This window comes from Hippoglossus stenolepis, chromosome 9 (genome assembly GCF_022539355.2).
Source record: "Hippoglossus stenolepis isolate QCI-W04-F060 chromosome 9, HSTE1.2, whole genome shotgun sequence".
Taxonomy (NCBI): domain Eukaryota; kingdom Metazoa; phylum Chordata; class Actinopteri; order Pleuronectiformes; family Pleuronectidae; genus Hippoglossus; species Hippoglossus stenolepis.
This window is the reverse complement of record NC_061491.1, coordinates 15,516,665-15,544,023: the sequence shown is the minus strand read 5'-3', so window position 1 is coordinate 15,544,023 and position 27,359 is coordinate 15,516,665. Positions and strand designations below refer to the sequence as shown.

The following is a 27,359-nucleotide window of genomic DNA, read 5'->3' as shown; positions in this document are numbered from 1 at the left end:
CTTTTTGAGGGCTTTAACATGCTCAAATAGTTACCAAAGTTTGCAGAAAATTAGAAAGTGGTGAAAATTTACGTATTCTGGAGTAATTTTAAATGGGCGTGGCAAAATGGCTCAACAGCGCCCCCCGCGCCCCCTGGAACGCGTTCACATTGACCGATCTTCACAAAAATCGATACACAGGTGTATCATGACCAGACAAACAAAAAAGTGTAGAGGTGCACTTTGAAAAAAGCAACAGGAAGCCCGCCATTTTGCATTTAGTGGCCATTTGGGCCATTTTCCATTGTATTTCAATTTTAAGCACATATACCATATATATGTATGTATATATGTATATTTATATATATATTGAACCCTTAGTATAGAATTTGATTGTTTTACAATGTTGAGCTGGCCACAAGATAAAAATATTAGCTACAAACGAGGCAGCATTTGGAAGAAGAAAAAAAGATGCATGTATAAATAAATTCATGAATAAATAAATACTTTGGTAAATAAATTAAACGCTCCCAAATCACGTCACACCGTTTCCAGCATTTGGACAACCAATCAGTGAGTCCGCTCTCCATCTTTGGGTGACGTCACCCGACAGCCAATCCGTGGGTCCGTTCTCCGTCTTTGACAGCCAATCAGGAAGTCCGCTCTCCATCTTTTACGTCGCGGTCGCTGATTGTAAATTTGAACAGTTTTTTATATTAGTTAGTTTTTTCTATGTCATGAAAATGTATTATATTATGTCAGTGGATATACAATTATTTCATGTAAATTTGAATCATGATTTTTATTGTTTTATAATTATATAATTTAATTTAATTACAAATAAAAGGCAATAAATACAAATCTGAGGAATAAATACATGAAAGCGTAATATAAAACAATACACTCATTAAATGGCATTTTATTTGTAGATTGCGTATTAGCGCACAGATATAACCCCTGGACCAGCAGCCCTTCCTGCCAGCTCTTCCCTTGTCCACCCAAGTACCTCCAGCCTTCCAGTTCCTTCAGCATCACCACCCATCACACCTGCTGCAGCTCAACAACAGCTGGTAAGTGTTTCTTTTTGTATGATTTATCAAAATCTGTTTTACTTGTGGTGTGATGTGGATTTTTTAAATTTCTATTCTAAATCTTTTTTTCCCCCAGGCTTTGGATTTACTGTATGTATCAATTATCTAAATACAAACACGAGACCAGATGTGCATAGTCTTTGTAAAACTAATGCACAGTCATCTGCTGTACTTTTCTCTTCTCTGCTTCTTCCCCGATCGTTTCTGAAAACTCTCACCACCGTCTGATTCAGTCCAGTAAAACTCACACTACAATATCTTTTTGGAAAAATAATTATAATTCCATTTTTATTTTTATTATAAGAACATATACCATATATATGTATGTATATATGTATATTTAAATATTTATTGAACTCTTAGTATATAATTTGATTGTTTTACAATACACATGTTGAGCTGGCCACAAAATAAAAATATTAGCTACAAACAAGGCAGCATTTGGAAGAAGAAAAAAAATCCATGTATAAATAAATCCATAAATAAATAAATACTTTGGAAAATAAACGTTACAACAAATTAAAATAAAGACCTTTTCTACAGCAGTTAGTGTTGACGAAAAAAACTAACAACAAAATTAAATGCAATTCACCGTACCACATTCATGAAACAACACTTGAAGTACAACTGAGTGACGTTTCAAAGGATCACAAGCATGAATGTCAGTCACTGAGACCAATATAAGTATTCATTTAAGGGGTTAAAACATGTATTTTGTACGTCCTCAAATGCGCCAAAACATTAACACGGTCTTATATTTAAAATCTGTCCTACTTAACCTTTCATTGTCACGCCTCTGGTTAAGTCACTCTCACACTAAAATAACATGTGGAACGACAAAACTTTTCATTTGATCCCTGCGATTACATTTTACCACCGCCTCGTCTGATCTTCCATAGTGATATTCAAGCTGAAATTAACATTGAACAAACAAGCGCCAGACAGTACAAGACAATACAAAAATCAAGGGGAGTAAACTGCACAATTTACAAAATAAAGATACAGTGGTTCACTGGATAAAATAATTCAAAAGGACTATGAAATCAGGCATGTTTCCTCATATATAAATCTCTGCCCACACCTCCATAAGTCACTTAGATAATCAGATTATGAGTCAACAACGGTTTAACAGAATATAATCCTCATAATTCAACAACAATCTAACACAGTTTTCTCTGAGTACAGTACAATTCACACGTAACAAATTAAGACATACTATTTGGTAGACAAGGCAGTTTCCGAACATTGAAAACACTGTTAGATGCTAAATCACTGGCATGGTGCTAAAAGCTAAAATATTCTTAATGTTGTGTGTTAAACTTAAGTGTAGTTATCAGTGGAGAATAATTTGACTTGTGTGTGCTACTTAATAAAATTAAAACCCTGTGTACATTCTTTCCATCTTAAAGGTTGGGAATATATCTCAAAATGTAAACTTGTAGACTTTGTTAAAATAATTCATATTATAAATTATTATCACAACATACTTTTCTCATAAATATAGTCTCTGGTTGAATTCAGCTCTGCATTTTGGTTTGAAATGTGCCACTAAACTCTCCATATTTCCTCGAAATATTAAGTGCACTCGGACTAAGATCAACACTTGAGGGATGTCGGACAAAAATATTTGGAAATGAGAGCTATTTTCTGTTACTTTTGTTTTCAGTCGAACATACTGACAAATATTAAGCGTAATATTCCCATACAACTGTTGACAACACAAATAACATAGTGGATACAGTCAGTAAGGCTCATAGCAGCAAACTGTGATTGTAAAGGCTTTGTATAGTGTTAGAGTGTGTGTGTGTGTGTGTGTGTGTGTGTGCGCGCTCATATGTGTATAACTCTTGTGCTGCTACAGCCGCTCACGCTTTACATGGATGGAAAAGAAGAACAACAGCGCCATCACTTGTTTTCAATCAGCATCTGCACCTTGTACACCAGATCTCTGGCCAGGGTCAAAATCTGCTTTATGTTGTGGTGCTCAGCCATTTCTGAAAGACAGAGGAAGACTCAAAAATACATTCAGCGATTTAAAAAAAAGCAGAATATGTTCCCTCAAAAGAAGAAGAAAGTGAGATTTCCTAACTTTTATGAGTTCAGGTCTAAAATGCTGGATTCTAACATTTACATAGTATTTACATGAGAAAATGCCCCCATATTTCCATAAAAGTGTTTACTGTTAGAGTATAAGTATGTGAAGTGGTCCCTTTTACCATTGAAGAACTTGATGATGTCAGTGAAGTCCATGTTGTTCTCCAGGATGATGTCCCTGTAGATCTCCACCAGCGCCAGAGCAATGAAGAGGACAAAGTGACTAGAGGAGGCATACTTAGCCGCCCAGATGGTTTCCCAGACCGCGAACACGTCCTCGTACACCAGCTCTTCAAGAATAAGAACAAAAAAGAAGTGGATATATTGAGAAAGGCTGTGAGACAAAACAGGGATGTCCTACGTCAGCCTTTAAAACAAAGCAAAGTGAATTATAAAAACAGTTAACGCAGTCACAGTTCATGTGAAATTATTTCATCATCAATTCTCGAGGACAGTTTCCAAAAATAAACCTACTTTCAAATCCTTTCCAAATTCAAGTAACTGTAAGTATTCTCAACAAGCTGCCGAGTGGTCTGGCAAAGAGAGTGACTCCGCTTCGTCTAATTGGCACAAAGTCTGTCACAGTGTTTCTGCCAGTTTACCTCGCTTGAAGTCCAGGAGAAACCAGCGGTAGCAGAAGTAGAAGTGGGTGTAGTCTCCGTTTTGGTGCATTAGCTCAAACATCTCAGAATCCAGGATCTACTCAGAGAGGGGATCAGAGGAGATTCAGGAAAATTAATAAAGAGTCTGGTGTTGGGAGAAAAGTGAGAAAGAAATGGATTTACTGGGCTGCTACAGTGTGGCTGCGTCACCTGGATTAGAGAGCGCATGTTGGCAAAGTGAGTGTCCATAGCGCCTCCGTGGGGAAAGTTTTGATTCATTCTCTTCATGAGCTCAGTGAAGCAGCTGAAGGCCATGGCCTCTGAAAGCAGCAAGCAGAGAGAGGAAGTGAGTGGGAAAACTCCTTTCTGTCATTCCGTCAATATCTGCACAAATACACAACGTGTCAGGGGAGAGGGGAGAACAGGATAGTGAGTCATCAGTGTGTTGAGTCACCATCGTCCAGGATGACTAGAAGCGGAGCCAGAAGATCACACATGCCCTGAACGTAGCCGATGTCAAGGTGCCTCCAGATATAGCTGCAAACGTACAACAGAGAGAGCGAGGTTTATATCTGGCATCCGCAAGAGGTAAATCCACATTTTTCTTTAATGCTGAAGATATGGGTTTTAAAATATAGCATTATATAATTAATGAGTTTATAATAACTTTTCTCTTGGGTATAAATGTGGCGCAGAGGTTTGCACTGTTGCCTCACACCACGAAAATTCTCGATTTGAATCCCAAAAACCTTTCTGTGTGGAGACATGCAGCTTTGGGGTTCGGTTAACTAGAGACTCTGTGATAGTGTTCAGGTAATAAACATCCATCCTGAGTTATTCAATCACACGTTGTCAGCAAAAATTACAGGTCTGAGCGCACGGAAATGCTCCTCAATGCGTCCTGAGATCGGATCACGTAACCAAATCCCTGTGTGAACGCAAATCTGTCATGGGCCATATATGAAGGACCGCCTGCTCAGCTGATGTCCTCTGACCCGCTACAGTTTAACAATGAATCAAACATATTTTTACGCTTCTCAGAATATGAATATGTTGATTTGTTTGTGATCACAGTATCATCCCTGACCTCAGAGACACTAAAATCCAAACCGGTGATATTTTCTCCCTTTATTCATTTAGGTAAATTATCTTGTGCGCAAAAGACAATTAAAAATAATGAATATGTGTCTCTAACGACTTCAGATGCACACAGCCAACGTGATGGAGAGAACTCCGCTCATCAAGTTTTAATCTCACCTTGTAATGCGATACAATGAAATTCTGGCTGTTCCTGATTGTCATCAGCAGGAATCATTTGCTGCACATAAAATGAACTTGTCCCCACAAGGAAATGATCTTGTCTGCACAAGATAACGTCATCGGAAACATCTGTGTACGGAGACTGGCAAAAAACGACATTATTTGGTCTTTGCGAACACAAATGACGTTTTGGATTATTTGCATACAGAGCAGGGAAGTGACATTCGATCACAGGTGGTCACAGGAGACACATTCGGGATTCATTTTAATTCCTGGTGTGAACAGACAAAGTTAACGCTGACCTTGTGATTGGATCTCTCAGGACTCTATTGACAGAAGGTAGGACAGTGATTGGTTATTTGTCTCTGTGTGTCAGCCCTGTGATTAATGTCTTCTTATCTAAACCAACAAACCAACACCATCAACCTCCAAAAGCAGATGGATAATTTTCTGTTGATAAAAAAAGCTGTGCGTGTTTTGCCTGTTAATACAACTCATTACCTTCCTGCTGCCGTCAGTGTTTTACCTGCACATGATGTTGCGCAGTTTCTCCAGGTTGGCAGGAGTGAAGTAACAGTAGTTCCTGTCGCAGCGCTGGACGTCCTTTTCAATGCGGTGCAGATTTAACGTGTACAAATCCAGCAGCTCTTGCTAAAACAAACAAAGTGATGACAATGAATAAAGCAAGCTCATAACAGAGATGACTTGCATGAACGTACATGAATATATATACATGTGAGCTTACAGAGAAGGTACTCCCAGCAGATCCTTGAGAGGTCGCTTTGCTCTTGGTGTCTCCAGACCCGGGCAGAGAATCTAAGTGAGGGTACAGACTCTCCATCTCCGGCTCCTCGGACATGATGGACTCTGTGCCCTCCGGAATGTGCTTTCCTTGCTCCTCCTCCGCGCGAGGGGCTGAGTCCTCAAAGGAAGACGAGGGCTCGCATCGTCCCTTCCTGCTCCAAGGCACCATGGAAACTTTGGCTTTGGGGATCTCCTCCATCTCTATGGCTGAGGGAGACTCGTCAGATTCAGTCATGACCTGAGGCTCCTCTTTCTGAGAGGCGCAGTAAGTTTCTCTTGTTCTCGAGACCCTGGCGTCTGTTGAGAATAGGAGGTTGGTCTCAATGTCAGCGGCCACATGATGTTGGACCATTTTTTCTGTCCCCTCAGTCAAACTAAATTCTTGCGGTTCACTTGTTTTTGATTCGTCCATGTCCTTCATCTTTTCCACAATCCTTTCCTCGAGCTTTGTCGTTTCCTCGTTTCTGACTTCTACGTCTTTCTTGAGACTATGTTCCACGAGTTCTTCTTTGGATTCTGTAGCAGCTGCTGATACCATCACAGTATCCTCATCAGACACATCTCTTCCTATTTCTCCTGAATCTAAAGATTGAATTCCTTGAATGTCTGTATCTTCAGACTTGGTTCCCTCTGTTTTAGTAGATTCTGGCTCTTCAACATTTTCCTGGCTTTTAGTTTGCAAACATGTCTCTTTGTTGGTCATCACCTGCTCCTCTTCCAGTGGCTGAATCATGTCATTATCATTCACCTCAATCTTGGTATTTTCTGCAGTTATGGTCACACCGAGCGTCTCCTCTTCGTCCTTCACTTCGGTTCTCTCCTGGCTAAGCGTTTCCTCTGTTAGACCTTCAGCCTCTACCCCTGCAGGTTTGACAGAGCTCTGTGATGCCGGGGGGAGAGCAGGTCCGGCGGTGTCGTCTGTGCTGAGCGAAGTGTCTGACAGGCCAGAGGTGACTGAGAAGTTGCGGGAGGAGGGGTGTCCAGAGTCGGGAGAGCAGGTCCCGTTCTGCAGAGCTCCATTGGGCATCTTTGGCGCCTGCTTGGCCTCTTCGGTCTTGGGCTCCGTCTCAATCTGGTCCACCTCCTCTACGGACTCAAACACCTGAAAGAACAAGCCAAAGGGAAGCAGACTACTCCAGGGGAAGGGATGGAAGAGTGTGAAGAACTAGCAGGGGAGAGAATGCAGGGATGCGGAATATTGTGATCACATGCATTACACTTTCTCATGTGTTGAGAAACTGTGGCACGAAGGATGATGACTTCAAGAGTGACAGAGCTGATCGGTTGTGGAAAATATTTTTTTCCTAGACAAAGTGTATGAAGGTAAGATGTTGATACCTGTGTGCTGCTGCTTGAGTCGCTCTGCAGGCGAGCCAGACTCTGTCTGTCTGAGCTCTGGGAGGAATGGGACTGTATTATAAAACACAATCATTCCAACATATTAATATATAACAACTTTTATTGATACACACATCTTACTATATGCTGACTTCACATTAAATTGACACTATTTGCACTTCAGACCAAGACTCTTTATAAAGATAGACAATGTGTCTCCACTTCCTCCTACTGTCCAGAAATGAAGCCAAAATATCAAAAATGAAACACCCGAATTTCACAGAAAAAAAACAACAAACATCAGTGTGATAAGAACTAGAACGACAAAAAACACATTTTTAGGTTTGTCGATGTCTCATCTGCTAACATGGAGGAGGCGGGTGTTCACTTTTGGGGAGCCATCATGTCGTCCATCTTTATATAGAGTCAATGGTCCAGACTCAAAGTCCCTATGATGGGTCAGGTTCCAAAAATGCAAACAATAGCTTTTCTTTAGACCTTCTATAGTAAATCTCTTTATTTGTAATAGGGAAACTGCTTTACCTCATTGCTCACAGTGGAGTCGTGATGGATCATCTTCTGACTGGAACTGTCGCTCGCTACAGAGGAGCACTTGGCCAAGGCTGCGGCGTGCTGCTCCTTCTCTCGCTGGCGGACGATCTCCTCGCAGCCGAGCCACTCACGCATCGTCTGTTGGTAACACACTCGGACCTGTTTGTCCACCTGGGGGGGAGGGGTCAACCATCAAGGGTCAGTGGCTCTGGTGAAAATGCTTTTGGAAGCAAAGCCCAAAACAGAATCGTAGAAACGACAAACCTCCTTCCTCTCAGCTTCGGACATCCCAAACTGGTAGTGACCCAGCAGGAAAGGCCACACCTCTTTACGCAGCGAGGGCTCCACACCACCAAAGTAGACCAGACGCAGCAGCTCCTGCTCCTTGTAGGCCTGAAGGCACCAGACAGGTTCCACATGTAGCTGCTTTCTGACCAATCTTCATCTGCATTATTCTATATCTAATATTCAACTGTACCTTAAAACATCAGCATTAACACTATGACAGATGGAGGCACCATAGTAGCTTTTCACTCTGACATTCATACTAACTGGTGCTGCTATCATAAAAAAAAAAAAAAAATCTTGTATGAATAAATATCACTATCACTATTATAACAACCAGTCTGACAGATCTTAAATATGACACCCAAGTGTTCCCTGTCTCTCTCTCTTTCCTCCTCCTCTCTCTCTTCTCTCCCCTCTTTTACACCCACCTCTCCTCTCTTCATAAATGATTAGCATAGTTGTTTACAACAATTAATAGAGTCCTCCTAATTAACCACTCGTCTTTTTTGCTTTAGGACATGTAATGTCAACAGAGCCCTCTCAATGGCAACTGAACATAACCCATAAGTGGAAGAGAGAGATGTATTACATTTTCTAAGCTACCAGAGTAAATATAGAATATTTGGTTGTGAAATATTTTTCATAGAGTCAAACTCTATGTGACTCCGGGTAAATGTGATTAATGTCCATATAAACTGTGGATGTGGACTTTGACGGGTCATTAGTTGCACTTCATGCAAACTGTTGTGAAACTAATGGTGTGAGTCGTTTGATTAGCAGGCGATGAATATGGATGAGACAGTGGAGGAGTGAAAGAGACACGCTAGGAGTGGACATGCGTGTGTGTGTGTGTGTGTGTGTGTGTGTGTGTGTGTGTGTGTGTGTGCGTGCATGCGTTTGTGTACAGCATAATGTGAAGTGTTGCATTGTGTTGACCACACTGATGCTTACTGTGCAGTCCTGAAGGAACGTCTTCCACACTTCTGCAGTGAGCCCTTTGTAGGCATCGCACGGCGTGTCGGGTGCCACGATGGTGTGATTGACGAGGGCAGAGAGATGTGTGCGCACAGTGGACAGGTGACGGCAGTATGCCAACCCTAGTTCACAGAACAGTTCATTCATTAGTGTCTCTGCAAAAGCTAAAGGTAATTAAATTATGATATTTAAGACTTTTCAGGGAGAAATCACGTACAGCCGTAAAATGCCCGAGAGATGATCTGATACTTCATGCTGTCGCACAGCAGCTTCAGAGGAGCCCTGCAGGAAGATAGAGCACAGATCATTCTACTGTGCTACTATACTATTCTCTTTATTCTGAAAAGATAATAGTATGATTCTAGTTATTCATATTGTGTTGAATATATGAGACACTCTATCTAATGTAGACTTAACAATAGTGCTGGGGCTAACCTTTTATTATTCAAATTTTAACCTGCCTTTTTAATAGCCTTCACCCACATTATCTGTCTCATCACCTCATTTTCTCCACACATTCTCATGCCAGTGAGGTAAATGTCAAATAATTGTCTTCTGGGTAATTGCTAGCTTCTTGCATCTTTGCTATGGTTTCCTCGTTACTGTTGAGGATCTCTGGTTTTGGCAGAGCGAGTGGGTGCGTCTCTGCAGGCTTCAGCAGTTTACCCGTCATGATCCAACACAACTCGGTCGAGTTAGTGTGTTTATCTCTCACCTCTCATGGTTACAGCCCTTGGGTGTCCCTCCCTCAGAGAAGCTCCCCTGAGAACAAGAGGAACACGAGGCCTTCCTGAGAGTGGGATGCCACATCGTAGCTCCCTGATCCATCAAGTCTGGAGGAGTCACTGCAACACCGGCACACACACACACACACACACACCAGCATTATCATCTTAAGTCATTAGGCTGCGCAGGCTTTCAGAAAACAATTACATTTGCAGTTGGATGATTTGAACTCAGCTGGAAACACTTATGCGTGAGCAGAATTATGCTGAAAGTGCTTCAATTTGTATGAGCGTGATTCCTGTTAGAGCAAAGATGAAACACAAAGAAGACATTGATGCAATATGGAATTAATGCACAATCTGACAGCATGAAGTCATCATTCAATTACAGAATTACAGAGGGAAGGATCAAGTGAGCAATAGCCTCTCTCGGTTCAGTAGCCACATTCGATCACTCAGCTGTCCGCCCATCGCCCATTAAAAGGTTACTGTGTCGTACTGCAGTAAAAAAAGGTTTGACAGAAGGTGGCAGGGAGGGAGCGGGGGCTTTAAGAACGGGACACGTCGATAAACGTTTTCGGAGGTGCAGGGCGTATTAGAAGCAAGGGAATTAAAGCAACGCAAGCTGACAGACGAGCCGAGGTGTGACAGTGTTACAGCTGCTTCCTGTGGGTGAGGAGGATTCTTCAGGGCAGCTGCAGGACCTCTTGGGGACAACCAGGGTCCCCACTTTGGAGGGTGGCTGTCCGCTCGGTTGAAGGGAGTGGGAGGAAGTCAGGTGAGGAGGATGAGTTACAGTCACTGTAACAAACAATGAGCAACATTTTCATGAACACATAACAATCTGGAGAGGGCCATGTACGGTGGCCGAGACAAAAACTAAAGAAATGAGTGACAACGGATGTTGACCATGAAATGAGCAGAGTTACTTACTGTGGTCAAGTGAGCTGCTTTTGTGAAAACCCAGACAAGCCAGTTGCTGCTCAAAATGTGATGCTATATGAGGTGTTACAGTACAGGTGGGTTCTTCCTCTTTGGACACTCCAAGATGGCTCACTTGACTCATGCATCCACGACTGGAGCACAGAAAGTAACTGAGCTTGTTTCATTGTCAACATCCGCTGTCACTCACTTCCGTTGAGATGGTGTTTCTGTTGTGGCTGTTGCAGTTGTGATGTAGTTTCTGCATTTGTGTTTTCCATTAATGCACTTGTGTGAGACGGCTCAGCCTCCGTACCCATGGGTGCTACTTGTGTTAACTGGCTTGTGGAGCGAAACTCACCAAACTCTGACTGGCTGTTTGGAAAGAGGATGCGGAAGACATAGTCCGTGGCCTCGTCCTCCTCCTTATCCGAGACCGATTCTGAGGATCCCTGAGGAACTCTATTCCGCAGCTTCGGAAACACCTTCCCCTGCAACGAGAAAATAATGGGTTACTAAAATAATGCCAACAAGAAAAAATTGCTAAACCCTTCTAGCCCAGCTAAACCATCCATGTGAATTAAAGATGATAAGTGTCTGTATGCTGGAGCCTATTAATATTGGCTGAGTGTGTGTGGGAGGTTTTAATTATTCAGCTTAGATGCAGATACACAGCTATTAACAGTCCGACAAAAACATCCATTCGTTTAAATAGACACTTTGTGTGGTGGAGCAGAGAGAACATTAAGCCGCATATTCATCAGCATCCCTCGAACCCATACTGCAACGAGTCAGCGCATTTATGTTCTAATACAAATTTTAAATGGATTTATTGATTTCATTGTGCTCTGGATGTGAAGCCATTACAAAGACCTCCTGCTCTGACCTTTCCCCTCTGGGACCAGAGCGGAGGGTCCAGCTGGCCGTGGGGAAGGAGGCCATTCTCCAGGCAGGAGAGGAACTGGAGCAGGTGTCCTCCCCTGGGGAAGCGCAGTGGAGGTCTCTGGATTCCATCCTGACTGACCAGCACCACCGTCCCCCCACTGTCCACTACAGGAAGTGCACAGGAAATGAATCCTTTATTATCAAACTATTCATGATGACGTATTGCTGGACAATGATTACATTTGTGTGTAAAATGCTGGATTTCAGAATAAAGGCTGGAGTGGACCCACCTTGTTGATGACAGTGCAAGTAAACTATCTCCTCGAGAGGAATCGTCATGGCATAGTCCCAAAAAACACTAAAAGACATAAAATCAAAATCAGTCAGTAAAATTAGAATGACTCTCAGTAGAGTACTTACCTCTGTCAAAGCCCCAACAGTCCCCTTATGAAACCATATTTAAATGAACTAGATCTGGCTTTGTATTTGTATTCCATGTTTATTGTTTATTGATTATTACTTCACTGTCTTCAATCTTTGACTGCCCTCTTGCTGCTGTAACATTATATAAATATATATATGTTCTTTTTCATCAAGATCCATGAATTATTCTCTGAGAAATCAACGAAAAAAATAATCCAGATCCGAAACAAAATCGAATGAAGTCCTTACCGCATCCTTTTCAGTAGTTTTTGCTTAATCTTGCTTACAAACAAACAAACTGACAAAAACCTAAAATAAAACTGACAGGGGTGAAAATATAACCTCCTCAGTGGAGGTAAAATCAACCAACAGGATCAACACCCAACAGTAAGAAACAAATCCATTGGGAATGTTTATGTATTATCTTAATGAATCCAAATCTCAAGTAACACTCATTTCATGGCTAATAAAAGAAAGTATTGGAGAGCGTGCACACAGATGAGCAGGCGCGGAGCTGCTTACTGCGACTATCCATTTTATTTGGTGAGATAAACCATGCACGAGCACAGGGGCACAACATGGCTGAGAGATGTCTGACAGTGTCTCAGTCAATAAACCTTCTGCTGCTGCTCAAAAGAAGCCTCATCTGATCCGCAGCATTTCCTCTACACACACCGAGCCCCTGGGCCACACACAAACACACTGAATTATTCAGTAATACCCGAGTGTTACACAAGTGTTTTCTTTGTGTTTGAGGAAGCACATCACATGTTAGATATTCTTGGCATGAGGAGGATCACTGATATTATCAAGTGCAGGCTCCGCCGCCACTGCAATCACAGCAATCATAATAATTCTGCACCTGCGCTCGTAGTCCAAGTCTCCAACAGAGCCATTCATGAGCTGGTTGGGAGTCCACTTCAGGGTCATGATGTCAGCGGTCTGGTGCAGGGAGAGGTAACCGGGGACAGCCTCCATGTCGTCCCTCTGAAACAACAAGAACGAGGATGGATGTTTTTCATTAGATGCAAAGAACAGTAAAAGTCAGTATTTGTAAGCCTGAAGCACAGAGGATCGTGTACCTGCACAAATGAACAAAGATATCCCTTTTTTGTAGTTAAAAAAAAAAGGATTAGCATGTCCCTGTATTGCTATTTTAGAGCCGGCATGGGAAGTCTGGGATGTGCCAGATTTCTTATTAGCTTTTTTGACATGAATTTAAATGAGTCTAACAGACATGGGAGGCAGTTTAAACAGGTTAAAATTAGATACTTGCTTGCACATATACAACTAGGATGGCACTCAGGAGAGGGCATAGTTCTGCCAAGGCCCAACAGTCTACTTATGAAACCACATTAAAATTCACTAGACCTGGATTTTCATTTGGATCTGCACCAAATTGCATTAATATTAGCCTATTTTATCTCTTTCATTGAGATCCATTGATTAGAATCAGATAAATCAATGAAAATGTTAAAAAACATCCTATTTGGCAAATTATTGTTTTCCCCAAGATCTGGATCCGCAAAAAGAAAAAGTTATTTCTTGGTTCATGCCGCACCCCTCCACAAAATGTCATGGAAATTAATTAAGTAGTTGTGTGCATGCGGACATTGGTAGAACAATCATATTTGTACCTTCTGTACATCGTTTAAATTGAGATATTATTTATAATGAGAGTCACAGTTATGCATGTCTGAGTGTTTAAGAGAACTGAAGCCAGTTACCGGTTGCACGAGCACGTTGTTTTTGCCGAACAGTAAGGTCGCCCTGTTGTTCTGATGCAGTGACTCCACATATTCTCGAGCTGACGGCGAGGGGGAAGGGCGTTCGTCCATGCTGCTGCTGGAGTGCCGCTTCTGGAACTTCCCCAAACGCAGACACACAACACATCATATCAGATCACCAACATCGTGAGCCAGCGGTAAACTGGTGAATGCACTGCACTATGAATAACAGCTGGCAAATCACAACACAGAATATTTTACATGAATAAAGCGAATTCATCTTTCAAATGACTGAAGAAGAGATATAAAATTCATTCATAAGCACCAATGCATCCTCTCTTCTTCTTCATTTTGTGAGTAAATACACAACTGTAAGAAGTACTGTGGTTTGAGATCAGCCAAGTTGACCTATTTCAGTGTTAACTTGAGGACTGAACAAGTGAAGGTCTCAGATCCACTCATTGTGTCTCCTGGGACACATTGTGCTTCACTTCATGTGGTGATATCAGCAGGTCCACTTTCCTCAGACCCACAGGAGAATGGAATTTAAGAAGATACACGACTAAAACTCTGCATATGTGCTAGTAATCATGTACTACACATACACAAGGGGGTGAAATAAACAGAGCGTGCATGGTGGAGTACTGTGTGACCGGATCATGACTTACACACAGTGCAGGCCTCTTGGTGGGAGAGTCCTGCCTGCAGTTGCCACCGTGGATGCGGTGTCTCTGCACCAGCTCGTCAGCGGACGGGTCGGTCCAGAAGTGATCAGCCGTCTTCATCTTGGTGTACTCCAAAGCACAAGGTCCGACTGTCGGAGGGAAAGAACACAGTCAGTTTCTGCAGACATCAGCTGATGGTTTTGCTAACCAATGATGGGCACTTGATTCTCCTCACAATCAAAATGAAAAGAGAAGGATAAAGAGAGTATGATTTTGGAGCTAGAACCTGCTTTCTTGTCTTGATTATGGTAAATGGTCTTTATTCATGTGGCGCTTTTCTAGTCTTGTTGACCAGCCAAAGTGCTTTACACTCATTCTCCCTTTCACACACATATTCAAACAGTGCATCTATGTGCAGCACTTTCACTATCACCCATCTGGGTCTGAGGTCTCTCAAACCTCAGACCCAGTCCTGGCTTAGCTCCACTGAAACTAACTGTCACTTTCCAATGGTGGGAAGCCAGTGAGGGATCATTTGTTCCTGTTTCTTAGCCTGTTAGAACTATTTCCTTGCAAGTTAACCAATAACGCAAAAAATAAACCAAGAAAAAGACTCTTGTTTGAAAGTATATTTTTTGGTGGCACATATTTCTTGAGTGGACAAAGGGCAGAGGAACCAAATTGCCCTGAAAGAAAGTACAGAGTAGAATAATGTCCTTGTACAGGAGAGAGTGTGTCCTGAAAAAGGCAAAATTCTGCTTTAGACCACCACGATCTCACATTTTGAGCCCAAACCAGGGTGCAGCTCGATGCTCGATGATTGCAATAAATCACACAGATACTTGCTTAATGTGGCACATCATTACCTAACAAAGAGGCAAGGATAGGTCCATCTACAGGGTCCATTAGAACAGCCTCTTTCTCGTAGTATTTACTGGAAGACAAACGTGAGAGGGGGAAATTTGAGAGGACATAACGTTCTGACAAGACGAACAGCTGGATAGAAGATCATTGGCTCCTCTCACTGTACCTGCTGTTCTCCACCAGGTAGAGAACGATCTTGTCCAGCACCTTTTCAAAAAGAGCCGCCCGGATCCACAGGTTCTTGGCTCCCTGGGGGGTGAGGCCGGGCAGCCGGGGCATCTTACGAAGGCTGTCCTGACTTTGCAAGCTTTGACTTCGTCTGCAGAGCGACAGAGGAAAACACATTCAGCATGTTTTTTTTTTAATTTCCATTAAGTAAAACTGCATGTGCTTGAAGCTAATGGCATCAGTGATTCGTGACTCATAAAAGATTATAAACATGAATTATTTAGAGGCTTTTCACAATAAAAAAATAGTCCTTCGGGTACACACGGACGGCCGTTTGTTTTCAGTGCTTTCACTGGTACAATCAAACAAGCTTTGATGTGAGCTTTGAAGTCTGGTGCGATGTGTGAGAAGGAACTGGGATGTGTGCGTCCCTCACTTTGTCTCGATGATCTGCTCGAGCTCCTGGGCCTTCCTACACAGCTCCTCAGCAGGGGCAAAGCTTTTCCCCACCTTCATGAAGAGTGCCGCTATCTTGTTGCTGCGCAGAAAACCAGCTGCTCGTCGCCTCAGCCCATGCAGAACACACGCCTCCACTGCAGCTGTTTGGAAACAAACAAACTTTGGTTTGAAAAGAAAAAAATGTTTTTGTCTAAGAGCAAACAACACTGACATTTTGCTAACATGTTAGTAAACACCCGCTTATTTAAACATCCACCAGAGACAGAGCACCGCTAGCATACATTTGTTTGAGCTCAGTTTCCATCAGGAAAAAAGAATGGCTAAAAACATGAAGACACAGAACAAAAGCTAAAGCATTCCATTGACCTTTTGTGGTCATTTCAGCTGTTGTTTGAAAAAAAATTATATATACACATAAATAAGAACGGCTTTTATTTGTATCACTTGAGGTAAACCTGTCATCTAGTAATATGTCCAACATAATTTACATAACATTTACATTTAATCAAAAAAAGGAAAAAGAAAAAGACAATTCAATTGAATTCGCTCCATCAGGACAGTCCACTCAGTGTCAATGTCCAGGGACTTAACCATGAATGTTTACTTCACTTTTCTGGGATACAGTATTTTCACAATTTCTTGTATTTTGTATTTTCATATTTTATCCATTTTATTTTTTTTGTGATTTTTATCTAATTTTCTGAATGGTGTCTCAATGTGCATGATCGCCATTTTTTTAATGAAGCCACACCTTCACGTAATCATTTTTGCATGAGCTTAGATTATCCAGTAAGTCTGTGACAGGATAACACACATTTGCACAATCACCCAGTCGCCGCTCTGCTCTCCTCCCTCTCAGGCCTACGTGGCAGGGCCTGGAGCTGTGTTGACATTTGAGTTCTCTTTCAAGACTAATCCTGCGGCTCTGCTCACATGGGGTCAGGGGGAAGGCTGGGGTTACCATGGCAACCCCCGTTGATGGAGAGCTCGAGGTCTGGGAGAGCTGAGCGGAGGGAGGGATGGCGGCGACTCATCAGCATCACAATCTCTTTCCATCATCCATACTCCCTCAAACGCAGCTTCCCTTCTCTCCTGCCACCATCATCGCTCTGTAAACCTGTCACTGCTCTCACTATCATCTCTGTTTTACTTCAAGCGAGACAATAAAAGTGTCATCAGAACCATCTTATCTTTCAGGTGGGGTTTTCTTTTTATTTAATTTATATCTTTTCTACTTTTCTCTCTCCCTCCCAGAGTTTTTTTGCCCGTTTTCTCCACATCATGTAGGAGCAGGAAGCTAAATGTCAAAACAAAGCGTAACATTAACAGGTCTCAGATATAGCTCATCACCATTGCTCTGTCATCGTTACCACTAACTAGTCTCAGATGGCCGAGGAAGATGCAGAGAAATCAGCTCCCAAACCTTCACACCTTATTCACAGCTAATGTCTCGGCTCTAAGACACAGATAACAACTTTAATTCCCAGAGTGCCACAGTGTCTGCACAAACAACCTTCAAACAAAATGAACAGCAGCATCAGTGGTCGTCTCAAAACGATAATTAGCGTATCGCACGCCCGGGAAATTTGTTTAATCACCACGGAGAACGTATAGCTAAAAACATGAAGGTGTTAGAGACGCAGGCCGGAGTCTTCCACATACAAGACCATCAACATATTAAGATTCAATGTTTTATCTATCGCAAACAGCAGCGAGCGAGTGCGTAAATGTTCTGTGAGGAAAATGTGCCTCATATCAGCGGGATCAGCCCATTGTGCTGTCACTCCTGGTAAAAACAGTAAATTATCTCTAATCATCCTGTATCTGTGGCAACTGAGTGCATTAACACAAAGCCACAGTCGCCTCACTCCACTGAGACCGGCAAAGAGGCACCAACACAAGGTCTTAATATGGACACTTCTGAAAGGATTCATCAATAAGTCAATAAGTTACTGATCAATTCAGCATTTGCATTATTTTTCAGATGTGATCAAATCATACAGCGTCTGCTATGTTCTAATGTAGTTGGATATTGTTCAGGCAACATAAAAATATTTTGTTTTGCCTTTAATTATACTCGGGTGTCTTGTGATGGAGTAAATTATTATTTGACATTTCATAGAAAGAAATATCACTTAATTGCCAAAGCAATCACTAGATTGATCAGTAATTGATGATATAAATCATTCTTACAAACTTTTATTAAGTTTATTGATCTATAATAATCTAATTTCTTATTATTCAACTTTCATGTGTTTGCTCCTACAGAAGCCGTTTAGGAGAATTGTTCTGATGTGGCACGGCTCATATACCATAAGAAGCGAGGGCTAGAAATTCAATGAACAGAGCTTCACCAATACAACTGTATCTCACATGTATGTGTTGAGATACTTTTCATTGATTCACAACTAAATTCGACAGCGGCGAACTGATTTCCTCTCCACAGCGTCTGCAATTTCTCATTTACTCTGCCCGGGCAGCTTATCAAAGTAGCCAAGATGGTGGAGGCTAATTGCTCCCTGGTGAGCTGGCCCCGCTCATCCCCCATCCTCCACTCTCTCAATCACTCAGTCAGTCTGGGCTGTGAACAGACCACAGCTGAAAGAGGACGTGAAGTAACAAGAGCCACTGCAGGGATCACAGGGAGAGTCAGGTGGAGGAGGAGGAGGAGGCTGCGGCTGTCGACAGAGCAGAGAGATGAGAGGGTCCTCCTGAGCTGAACTGCTACGTGTCCACTGGGAGGTACGATAGCAGAAGAGGAAATGATATGGCTCAGTATCACACTGTAATAAGAAATAAAGTCTGTGTTCTGTGACAAATTATTTTCATAACCCTCACAGAGAAAAATAAAGGTATAAAGAGAGGTTTGGACTAAGCTGATTATTGGGTGGGATGGATGTGCAACGTCGTTCACTTGCGCTGGTTTAATAAGGTTTTCAAGCTGCGCTGCAAATTCTCTGCACACTGTGAAAAGCAGACCAGCTCTGCTCCGACATGAGGAGATCGTGGTCTTACTTCTGTGAAGCTCAACACATAGACCGTGTAATGTACATTATATTGACTGGGAAATGTTTTTCTCCTCACAATATTTAGTTTTATTGCCTCCCCCAAGAGATTATGTTTTCATTGCAGTTTGTCTGTGAGGAAAATCAAACAAAAATAATTAGGACCCATTATATTTTTGCGTGGATCCAGTATTTCTTTCTTACTTTCTTTAATATATCAGTTTTCCCAAGAAAAAATCTGACATGGGGAACTGATATCTATGAGTGTGTGACCCTGAAACCAATAATAAGGACCACCAACTTTATTTTGTAGGATTTGTAAGGAGATATACTGAATACCCAGTACATCTTACTGTTGCCAGTCTTTCTATTTGTATAAATGTATAAAATTGTGAATAATTAGCTGTAATTTGTTGTTGGTGTTACTGTTGAAATAAACAGTGGACACCAATATTCTGATGAGTGACTTTATTCTGAACAAGATGTTTAGACGAGTTTCTTATATATATATACTATATTGTATTATATATTCCATTTATAATTCTGTTTACATGTTACAGAGCATATATAGTCTGATTGTGACATCAAGCAGTTGGTAACTGCTGCACGTGTTGATGTTGCCAAAATGCTGTGAAAACTCCAATAGGACTTTATAATGTGATTGAAAATGTAAACACGCTGTTTAGTTTCTTGTCCAGACTATTGTCTTGATAAGGTTAAATCAGAATATGGGTGAAACATCAAACATTTCCTTTGACTCCTGATATGGACATGTATTAGAACAGAAAATATCGATGTGACAATAGTAAGGACTTAACTAAACTAAATTAACTTCTTATGTATGTATTATTCTGCCAATTGTGTTTTTCCATGTTAGATTTACATAGACGACAACATGATGAAGGTTCAAATGAATCAGTAACATATATATATAGTAACCGGCAGATAGTAGCACATCGTAAGGTTAGAGATTCAGCGCCACAGATGAAGCTTCACATGAAATCTCACAGTAACTCTCATCAGGTAAAAGAAACAACATGGGTGTTGCAGAGTTGTTGAATTTGAAAATTCAAATGAATGAGGGATCCATTTGTATTTTTGATGACTCACCACAAAAAGACACAATATGGCTGCTGTCTTCGTGGACAAATTTCCTGGTCACGGCTTCTTCCATAATCTGCTTCACCTGTCAATGACGGAGCAGATGCTGGATGAGTCACTCATTAATATGCGACTGTCAGTCTCACACACACACACACACACACACACACACACACACACACACACACACACACACACACACACACACACACACACACACACACACACACACACCATCTGTGATGAATTTGTTGGTGACAGAGTGATACATGTGATTGAGGGAATAATTCTGAGAGTTTATATAACTAAAGCACGTCTGGGAATCAGGGATGGACTGGGGGTAAAAAGTTAAGAGGCAGAAGAACACAACAGAGTGGGGGGAGCGTGCATGTTAAGTTGCTGGATGAGTCACCAGCTCTACTGGGAAATGGAGGTGGTACATTTGAGGGTGCTTGGGGGGTGGGGGGCGGTTGTCAAGGCTTCTTCACTGTGACCTGACAGCAGCGACAAAACCAATAGTTAAAGATGACTGATTAATCAATCCCTCCTGTAGCTATGGAGACGCCCCCATGTGTGGGCACCGCTCTGGGATCTGCATGGGGACTATCAACCTCCGAACAGAGTCGTGCAGACGTCTCTAATTTCCTGCTGAGATGTGCCTCTCCACTGTGGCCACGCCACACTGCCAAGTTCATCCTTTTCCCTGTGAGCCAGCTCAGTGTTCATGATGCGCCAGCTGTCAAGCAATATCAGTTTTCACAGTTTGATATTTACAGCTTCGTCATAAAATTTTCCAGGAGATAAATTAAAATAAGATCTAATTTCCCACTACGGCTCAATTTTATGGACCAATAATTTTGATATCTGGTTTACTGGCTGATCGCAGATGGATTATAATACCTGTAAATTTCAATGGATGTATTTCATAAAGGGTAATAGTGATAAATAAATGAGATAAAGCATCCATTCATAACAGGGGCATTAGAATTACAATGTCTTTTAAAATGTTAAAGTAATCATTAGTCAGAGGGATGGGCTCTGCCACAGTGTCACACAAGATTAGATTTGTATTGATGCACTGCTGCATTTCAATGTTAATAATAAGATTAGTTTTACCTTTAAATTAAATGATGTAAACATAATTAGTAGCAACAGCTTCCGAGCGAATGTAGCTGAAGAAAAAGTAACAGAGGTTCTCTGTGAAATGTAGAACAGTATAAAGTACTATAAAAGAGAATAAAAAATGCAAGTACCTAAAAATTGTACTTGAGCAAAGGTACTTTCTACCACTGATAAATGTGTAATTTATGTATTATGATTTCTTAATGAAGTTAACCAATAACCCCCCCAAAAACCAGATGTGAATATCTGTTTCTGGACAATCCAAAGAGTAATCCAAAGAAAGAGTTCCTCAATTTCACATGAAAACCTTGTTAAAGCAGAGATTTTGAAATGATAGATGTTGTGCCTCAGTATAAATAGTATTATTTCACAATAAATACAACATCATCTTCCCTCATTCCGACTGATATTAACAAACGTGGCCTTTGCACACAGGCACATGAACAGACCTATAGAAAAGCCTGCGTGCGCACACACACACACACACACACACACACAGGGGACGTATATCCACTGGTTTTCTCTCTGCGTGCACCTGACACACAAAGAGCTGATTGCAAACTTGAAGCTGCAGACTACTGATATTTTTTCATCTCGGCGACAGATCAGGTCTCTGAGGAATTCATATGGTGAAGTGTCTGAGCACTGACAACCTGTGTGTTTCCATGGAGACGGCACGTGTCGCACAGTGGATCACTTCCGCCTAAGAGGATGCGACAACAACATTCATTCATCTCGGAAACAAACAAAAACAACTGCGGCTCCTTTAACTCCACCAACTCCATCATTTCCATCTCCAGCTTCATTTAGAGACCTAATGTGTTAATATGGTATCGTTCATACACAAAAAGATACAAATCCATAATGGTCAATACATTTTCACTAGACTTTATCGATGTGCGTGACGTGTCAACAGTCATTAATGATGAATCTACTCTAACTAACCAATGCAGCTTGGAGGCATCACAGGGTGATAAAAGATCTTCAGAGTATTTCCAATTAACTCCTGCAACAGCAGAGGCAAGAAATAAGAGGCAGAGAGAAAGCCACATCCATTAACACCCACCCTTCATTATTCATCGTCTGTGTGGCCACTGATGAATGAAGGGAGGAAGACACAGCGTGGAAAAAAAGAAGAGAAATCTTCATCACTGTTATTCATGTGAATCCAGGCGCACACATGGAGCTACAGCTCTGATGTGAGGCTATCTATTTGAATTATGGCTCCATTGTTTGAATGATGATTTAATAATGAACGAGCAGACTATTACATGGCAAGAAGCACAAAATCAATGCAACCACTACACAGTCTCCCCACAGGGTCTATTCAGGCGCTCTTCTGGAGCTTTTGATCGTATCACATTATCTTCCTCTGCACATGAAGTCGCCCGTGTGTCATGGAAATGCAGACGTTCAAAATTTACAGTATCTCTGAGTGCTTTATGGAATTCTTGTTTTAGGAGCCAAAGTAAATATTTAGCCCCTGTTGGTTATTGTTTGTTCAGGCTGCTGATGATTGTTTTATTATAACTTTATGGGTGCAAGGGGTGTGGCTTCTGTTTTCTGCGATATGCGTCACGTTTTGTTTGCCTCACAGCAAGAGGGTTCTCGGTTCGAATCCCAGTTTGGCTAGGGTCTTTCTGTGTGGAGATAAATGTTCTCCCTGTAGGTTTTCTCCAGGTACTCCTGCTTCCTCCCACAGTCCAAAGAAATGCAGATGTTGGAGTTAAGTTAACCAGAGACTCTAAATTGTGTGAATCGATGTTTTACTTGACGGCCTGTCTAGTGTGTATCCCAGCTCTCGCCCAATGCCAGCTACCCTCCCCAGCCACCATCAAAGACTAAGTTGTATAGAAATTGGATGGATGTAATGGATGGTAATTGCTAGTTAATGCTGCAGATATTTGTTGTATAATAACATCTGGGTAAGGTGGACAATGCCTGTCTAATTTGGTTGGCAGGTTACGGACAAAGACGAGGGCTACTATATATTCTGTTGAATGTTACATTTTGCTTTAAGTTTAAAGCCGCAAAATGCATCTTGGACTCATGCATCCTTTTTTTTAACATGTCACAGTTAGGAGCCTGCTTAACAGCCTCTTTTTTTTCATGGACAATAGTTAGTAGCTACACTTGTTCCTGTTGGTGGCACAATTGTGCTCTGGCTTCCTCCCACAGTCCATAAACATGCAGATTAGGGTTAAAGTAATAAAGGATAATACATTTAACCTAGGCATTTGTCTGGCTTATATACTGGGTGCGCTCTCTCCCAATGTCAACTTTACAGGATAAGGACAATATCATGGTTCAAAGTTCCACGCGGGTCAATGCTGCGAGTTGTAATTGCCTCCTCACTTGTACAGATTGGACGTCAATGAGAAGTGAACGTTTGCCAATGAGACATCGACATATGTGAGACCAGGACCTAACAATAGATGAAGGATGGATGGAGATAGAAAGGGCAAGAGTCAAGTATGAGTGTCGAACAGAAATGTATTTTTTTTTTACGCTTGAGTTTCTGCAGTAAACACATTTAACTCACACAACAGTGATCTCTCTGCAGCCTTATCCTGCAATGTGCATCCACCCTGTTTTCTATCAATGACCATGAATCAGGAAACCTATAAACCAAGTAGAAAACACAGAACAAGACTAGAGGATTATCTCCGTCTCCTCTGTCTGAAACCTTGTGAGACTGGAAAGTAAATGCTTCTGATCCCTGTGGCCTTTGTGTTTTCTACCCCCCCCCTCCTCTCCTTTGGCAAACACAGATGTGTATTTGCGTTCGAGTGCATGAGTGATATACACAAAGACAGAGGGAGGAGCACAATCAAAGCAAGATAAAGAGAGCGAGGCAGACGGAGATGGGTTCTGTATCAAAGCCGAGGCAAATAGTAAATTTCATCCAAACCAGAAGGTAATTCTGCTGCCACAGGCCTTCCACTCTCTCTGGATACTGACCTATATCCAAGTCTATTTGAGCAGACAGGTGGCACATAACCAGCTGGACCAGGAGAGTGTGAGAACACACAGCATAGAGACGCCATATGGTGGAACCCACGCAAAGTTATAATAATCATAAACTAACGGGAAACCAGCACAAACAACATCTTTCCTCTTCGGGGAAGAGATATCTCTAAAAAAAAAAATTCGGTAAATGAAAATTGTTAAACTCCTTGATAAATGTTGATTTTCAAGAAGCGCTATCTGCGGACCAAGTGAGTCCATCTGCAGAGTCCATCAGCAGGCTGCATTTGTGGAAAACAGTGAAACAGTCACCGGTGAATGAATCTCAGCGAGGCCGTACCAGCACACAGGAAGCAGGTTTAATCATGGAAAGGGTCTGGTCTCTGCTGATAAGACTGCAAACATGACTCAGAGGAAAAACAAATCAGAACAAAGTCTCTACTTTCCTCTTTTCACAAGATCCAGGATGTGATTTTTATGTGTTTGTTTGACAGAATTAAAGTCGTGTTATTTAGGAGGCAATCGGAGGTGAAACTAATAAAAAAAAAGCCGAACAGGTTAGAAGAGTGAGGGGAAAAGAAATGAGTATAACCTTGTCTGAGCCAGTAAAACTAATATTGATGTTGCTCTGCTTCAATGAGCTTTTGACTCAGGCCAACAGCAGTGGAAGAGGAAAGCTGTGACACTGTGAATGTAAATGTTAAATGAAGTGTTGGTGATATTGAGAAAACCTTCCTTGAACAAACAGTGAGAAACAGAAAACTCATGTGAAAAGCTTCACGTCACTGTAGAACAATGGAGACACAATGGAGTGGCACACAATCTGATCTTCAGCTTTCCTTTCACAGTGAATTAACTACTATCTAATATATTGCTTTAACTATAAATACTCAATATCTTAATCACTATGGAAACTTGAATGTGTTTTACAGCACCAGCTATAAGTTCCAACCATATCACTGCAAACATAAACCATAAGAATCAAACTTAACCTGACTAGTTACCATGTGTTTATTACATGTACAATATGTAACTTCGGCCGCTAAGCGTCTCTCGATCAAAACAATAACAAAAGACCTAGTTTGATGATATCGTGAAGCAGCAAGGGATCATGGGAGTTGTCTGTATTCATGTTTTATTCACGATACAAACTGTGTATAGCTCCTATAATGTTATGTGAATTAATTGCATTTGTCTTAATGTTGGATTTTATGTTGCTTTTCTTTACAAATCCTAATACAATCAGACATTAGAAGTTAACAAATTACTCCTCAGTCATTCTTCTTCCCCGTATCAGATCTTAGCATCAGCCCCATTTTCCTTCACGTGAAACAATGACAGGCTTATGTGACCTTTCCAAACAGTCAGTGATGTGCCAGAGATCGTTGTCACTAATTGTGTGTCATTTTGCAAACAATGGACCATGAACACCTCCTGTAAAAAGCTCTTCATCCACAGGGATGAACAGCTCTTCATTAAAGGTAGTGATGTTTGACTCGATCTCTGCTGAACTCAGGTCATCTCATGTGTGTCACTTTAAATAATGAAGTGTTGAAAACACAAATAAACAAACCTCCAGAGCCCACACAAAAACACACACACACACACACTTATATCTTAGTGAGGAACCTAACCCTATTGACATAATACATTCCCTAGGCCCTTACCCTAACCTTAACATGCCCGACCATAACTGTAACCTAATTCTAACCCTAAAACCAAATCTTAACCCTCAAACAGCCCATTGATAAAGTGAGGACAGGTCAAGATGTCTTTCCTTTCCAAACATGTCCTCACTCTGTAGGGTCTTCGCTTTAAATGGTCCTCACAAAGAAGTACAGAAACACACACACACACACAATCATGTCTCCATGACTTCAGAGGACATTACTTTGACTTGCATTGATTTCATGGCGACTTACTCTAACCTTAGTTATAGTTAATACTTACCAAAACATAACCTTAACCTAAGCCTAACCTAAACCTAACCCTAACCCTAATCTAACCAAACATAACCTAAATCTAAACAACCCTAACCCCAAAGCATGTATCCACCTTGATGATTTGCATTATTGGGACATGCTTTTAGTCCACATAAGAAAGACAGGACCCCATAATGTGACTGTGTAAACAGGTTTAGGTCCCTACAACATGAGTAATACCTGAGTCTGTGTGTTGGCAGAGAGATGATGGTGGTTTGCTCTGGTGCCATAAACACCACCAACACAGACTATCTGTTTCCTTCTCCACCACCATGACTGAGCTGCTGCACCAACACTCGCACTGACAACAAAGAACATATTAAACACATTCTAACATATGATTCTAACCCATTCAGCTGCACTGAATCTCTGCTGTTGTTCTTGTATCTAGTGCAACCTTGTGTTCTGGTCTTTGTGGTAAAGATGAGCACTCGCACATGTTATGGATCATGTGGAACTAGCCTGTGCGTGTGCACGTTGAACTGCGCTGGTTCACATGAAGCAAAGTGTTTGTTTTTCCAACTCGATAAAAACACCCACCTCCTTCTTGACGGTGCGCAGCAGCTTCTGACGAGTCTCTGTCTCTGGAACACAGTCACATACAGTTCTTAACAGTCTGACTCCGTCTGATCACCACGACAAAACAGACATTTACAGATATACATGTTTATAAATGTGTGTTTTTGTTCCCACCTGCCATGATTGTTGCCATGGATCCTGTCTCCAGCCTGAGCAGGTCCCCTCCCATCAGCTGAGTGGCGCTTGTTCTCAGAGATGTGGCTCACGACTACACCTCCGCTTTACACCCGCCCCTTAAAGACACACACACACACACACACACACACACACACACACACACACACACACACACACACACACACACACACACACACACACACACACACACACACGCACACACACTTTCTCTTTCTTTGCTAAATATATTTCTTACAACAATGCTATATCCTCACATATACTCTGCTATTAAATTATAATATTAATAAAAACACTGATGTATATTTCACAGTAATAACTTGATGTGTTATTTTCCCACTGAAATCATTCTATGGATATATGTATGTATATATTCCTGAGCTGAAAACAAGCATGTGCTCAGAAGAGGTGGATGTCAGAGTTTGAGTTGAATTTCCCTGACATGGAAATGTTTTGTCTTCACGCCACCTTGTGGTCAAGATACAGAAACACTTTTTGGCCTGCCAGATGAGGTATCTGCAAATACAGTAACATTTCTTTTCTTTTTTTTCTGACCTTCCATTTGGTTAAGATAAGATAATATAAGATAAGATAAGATGAGTTAAGATTAAATTAGATGGGAGGGGATGAGCTGAGTTAAGTTCAGCA

General features: G+C 41.5%; 1 protein-coding gene across 5 annotated transcripts; it reads right to left on the bottom strand.

Moving 5' to 3' along the window:
- Window positions 1–1,325: 1,325 nt before the first annotated feature.
- Window positions 1,326–26,790, bottom strand: sgsm1a (small G protein signaling modulator 1a). Of its 5 annotated transcripts, none has more exons than XM_035166560.2 (26): window positions 26,691–26,790; window positions 26,538–26,581; window positions 19,936–20,011; window positions 15,798–15,960; window positions 15,360–15,512; window positions 15,196–15,263; window positions 14,333–14,478; window positions 13,665–13,802; window positions 12,800–12,924; window positions 11,805–11,872; window positions 11,516–11,679; window positions 10,991–11,120; window positions 10,366–10,509; window positions 9,699–9,828; window positions 9,201–9,265; window positions 8,960–9,105; window positions 7,985–8,113; window positions 7,712–7,891; window positions 7,169–7,240; window positions 5,772–6,995; window positions 5,553–5,677; window positions 4,221–4,303; window positions 3,977–4,086; window positions 3,767–3,863; window positions 3,287–3,454; window positions 1,326–3,064 (listed from the first exon to the last, which is right to left on the bottom strand). In XM_035166560.2, the coding sequence occupies exons 1-26, from the start codon at window positions 26,743–26,745 to the stop codon at window positions 2,976–2,978; spliced, it is 4,092 nt and encodes a 1,363-aa protein (XP_035022451.1). In that variant the 5' UTR covers window positions 26,746–26,790; the 3' UTR covers window positions 1,326–2,975. The 5 variants fall into 5 exon arrangements, with proteins under 5 accessions (XP_035022451.1, XP_035022453.1, XP_035022452.1 ...); XM_035166562.2 differs by having other exon boundaries at window positions 5,772–6,932; XM_035166561.2 differs by having other exon boundaries at window positions 13,665–13,796.
- Between the last annotated feature and the right edge of the window lie 569 nt (window positions 26,791–27,359).

Excerpts from the sequence above, each read along its gene's own strand:
- sgsm1a (XM_035166560.2), bottom strand. The coding sequence starts at position 26,745 with ATGGGAGGGGACCTGCTCAGGCTGGAGACAGGATCCATGGCAACAATC. Across the intron at positions 11,121-11,515 it reads TCTGGTCCCAGAGGGGAAAG|GGGAAGGTGTTTCCGAAGCT; the intron begins GTCAGAGCAGGA and ends TTCTCGTTGCAG. Across the intron at positions 10,510-10,990 it reads AAACAGCCAGTCAGAGTTTG|TGACTGTAACTCATCCTCCT; the intron begins GTGAGTTTCGCT and ends TGTTTGTTACAG.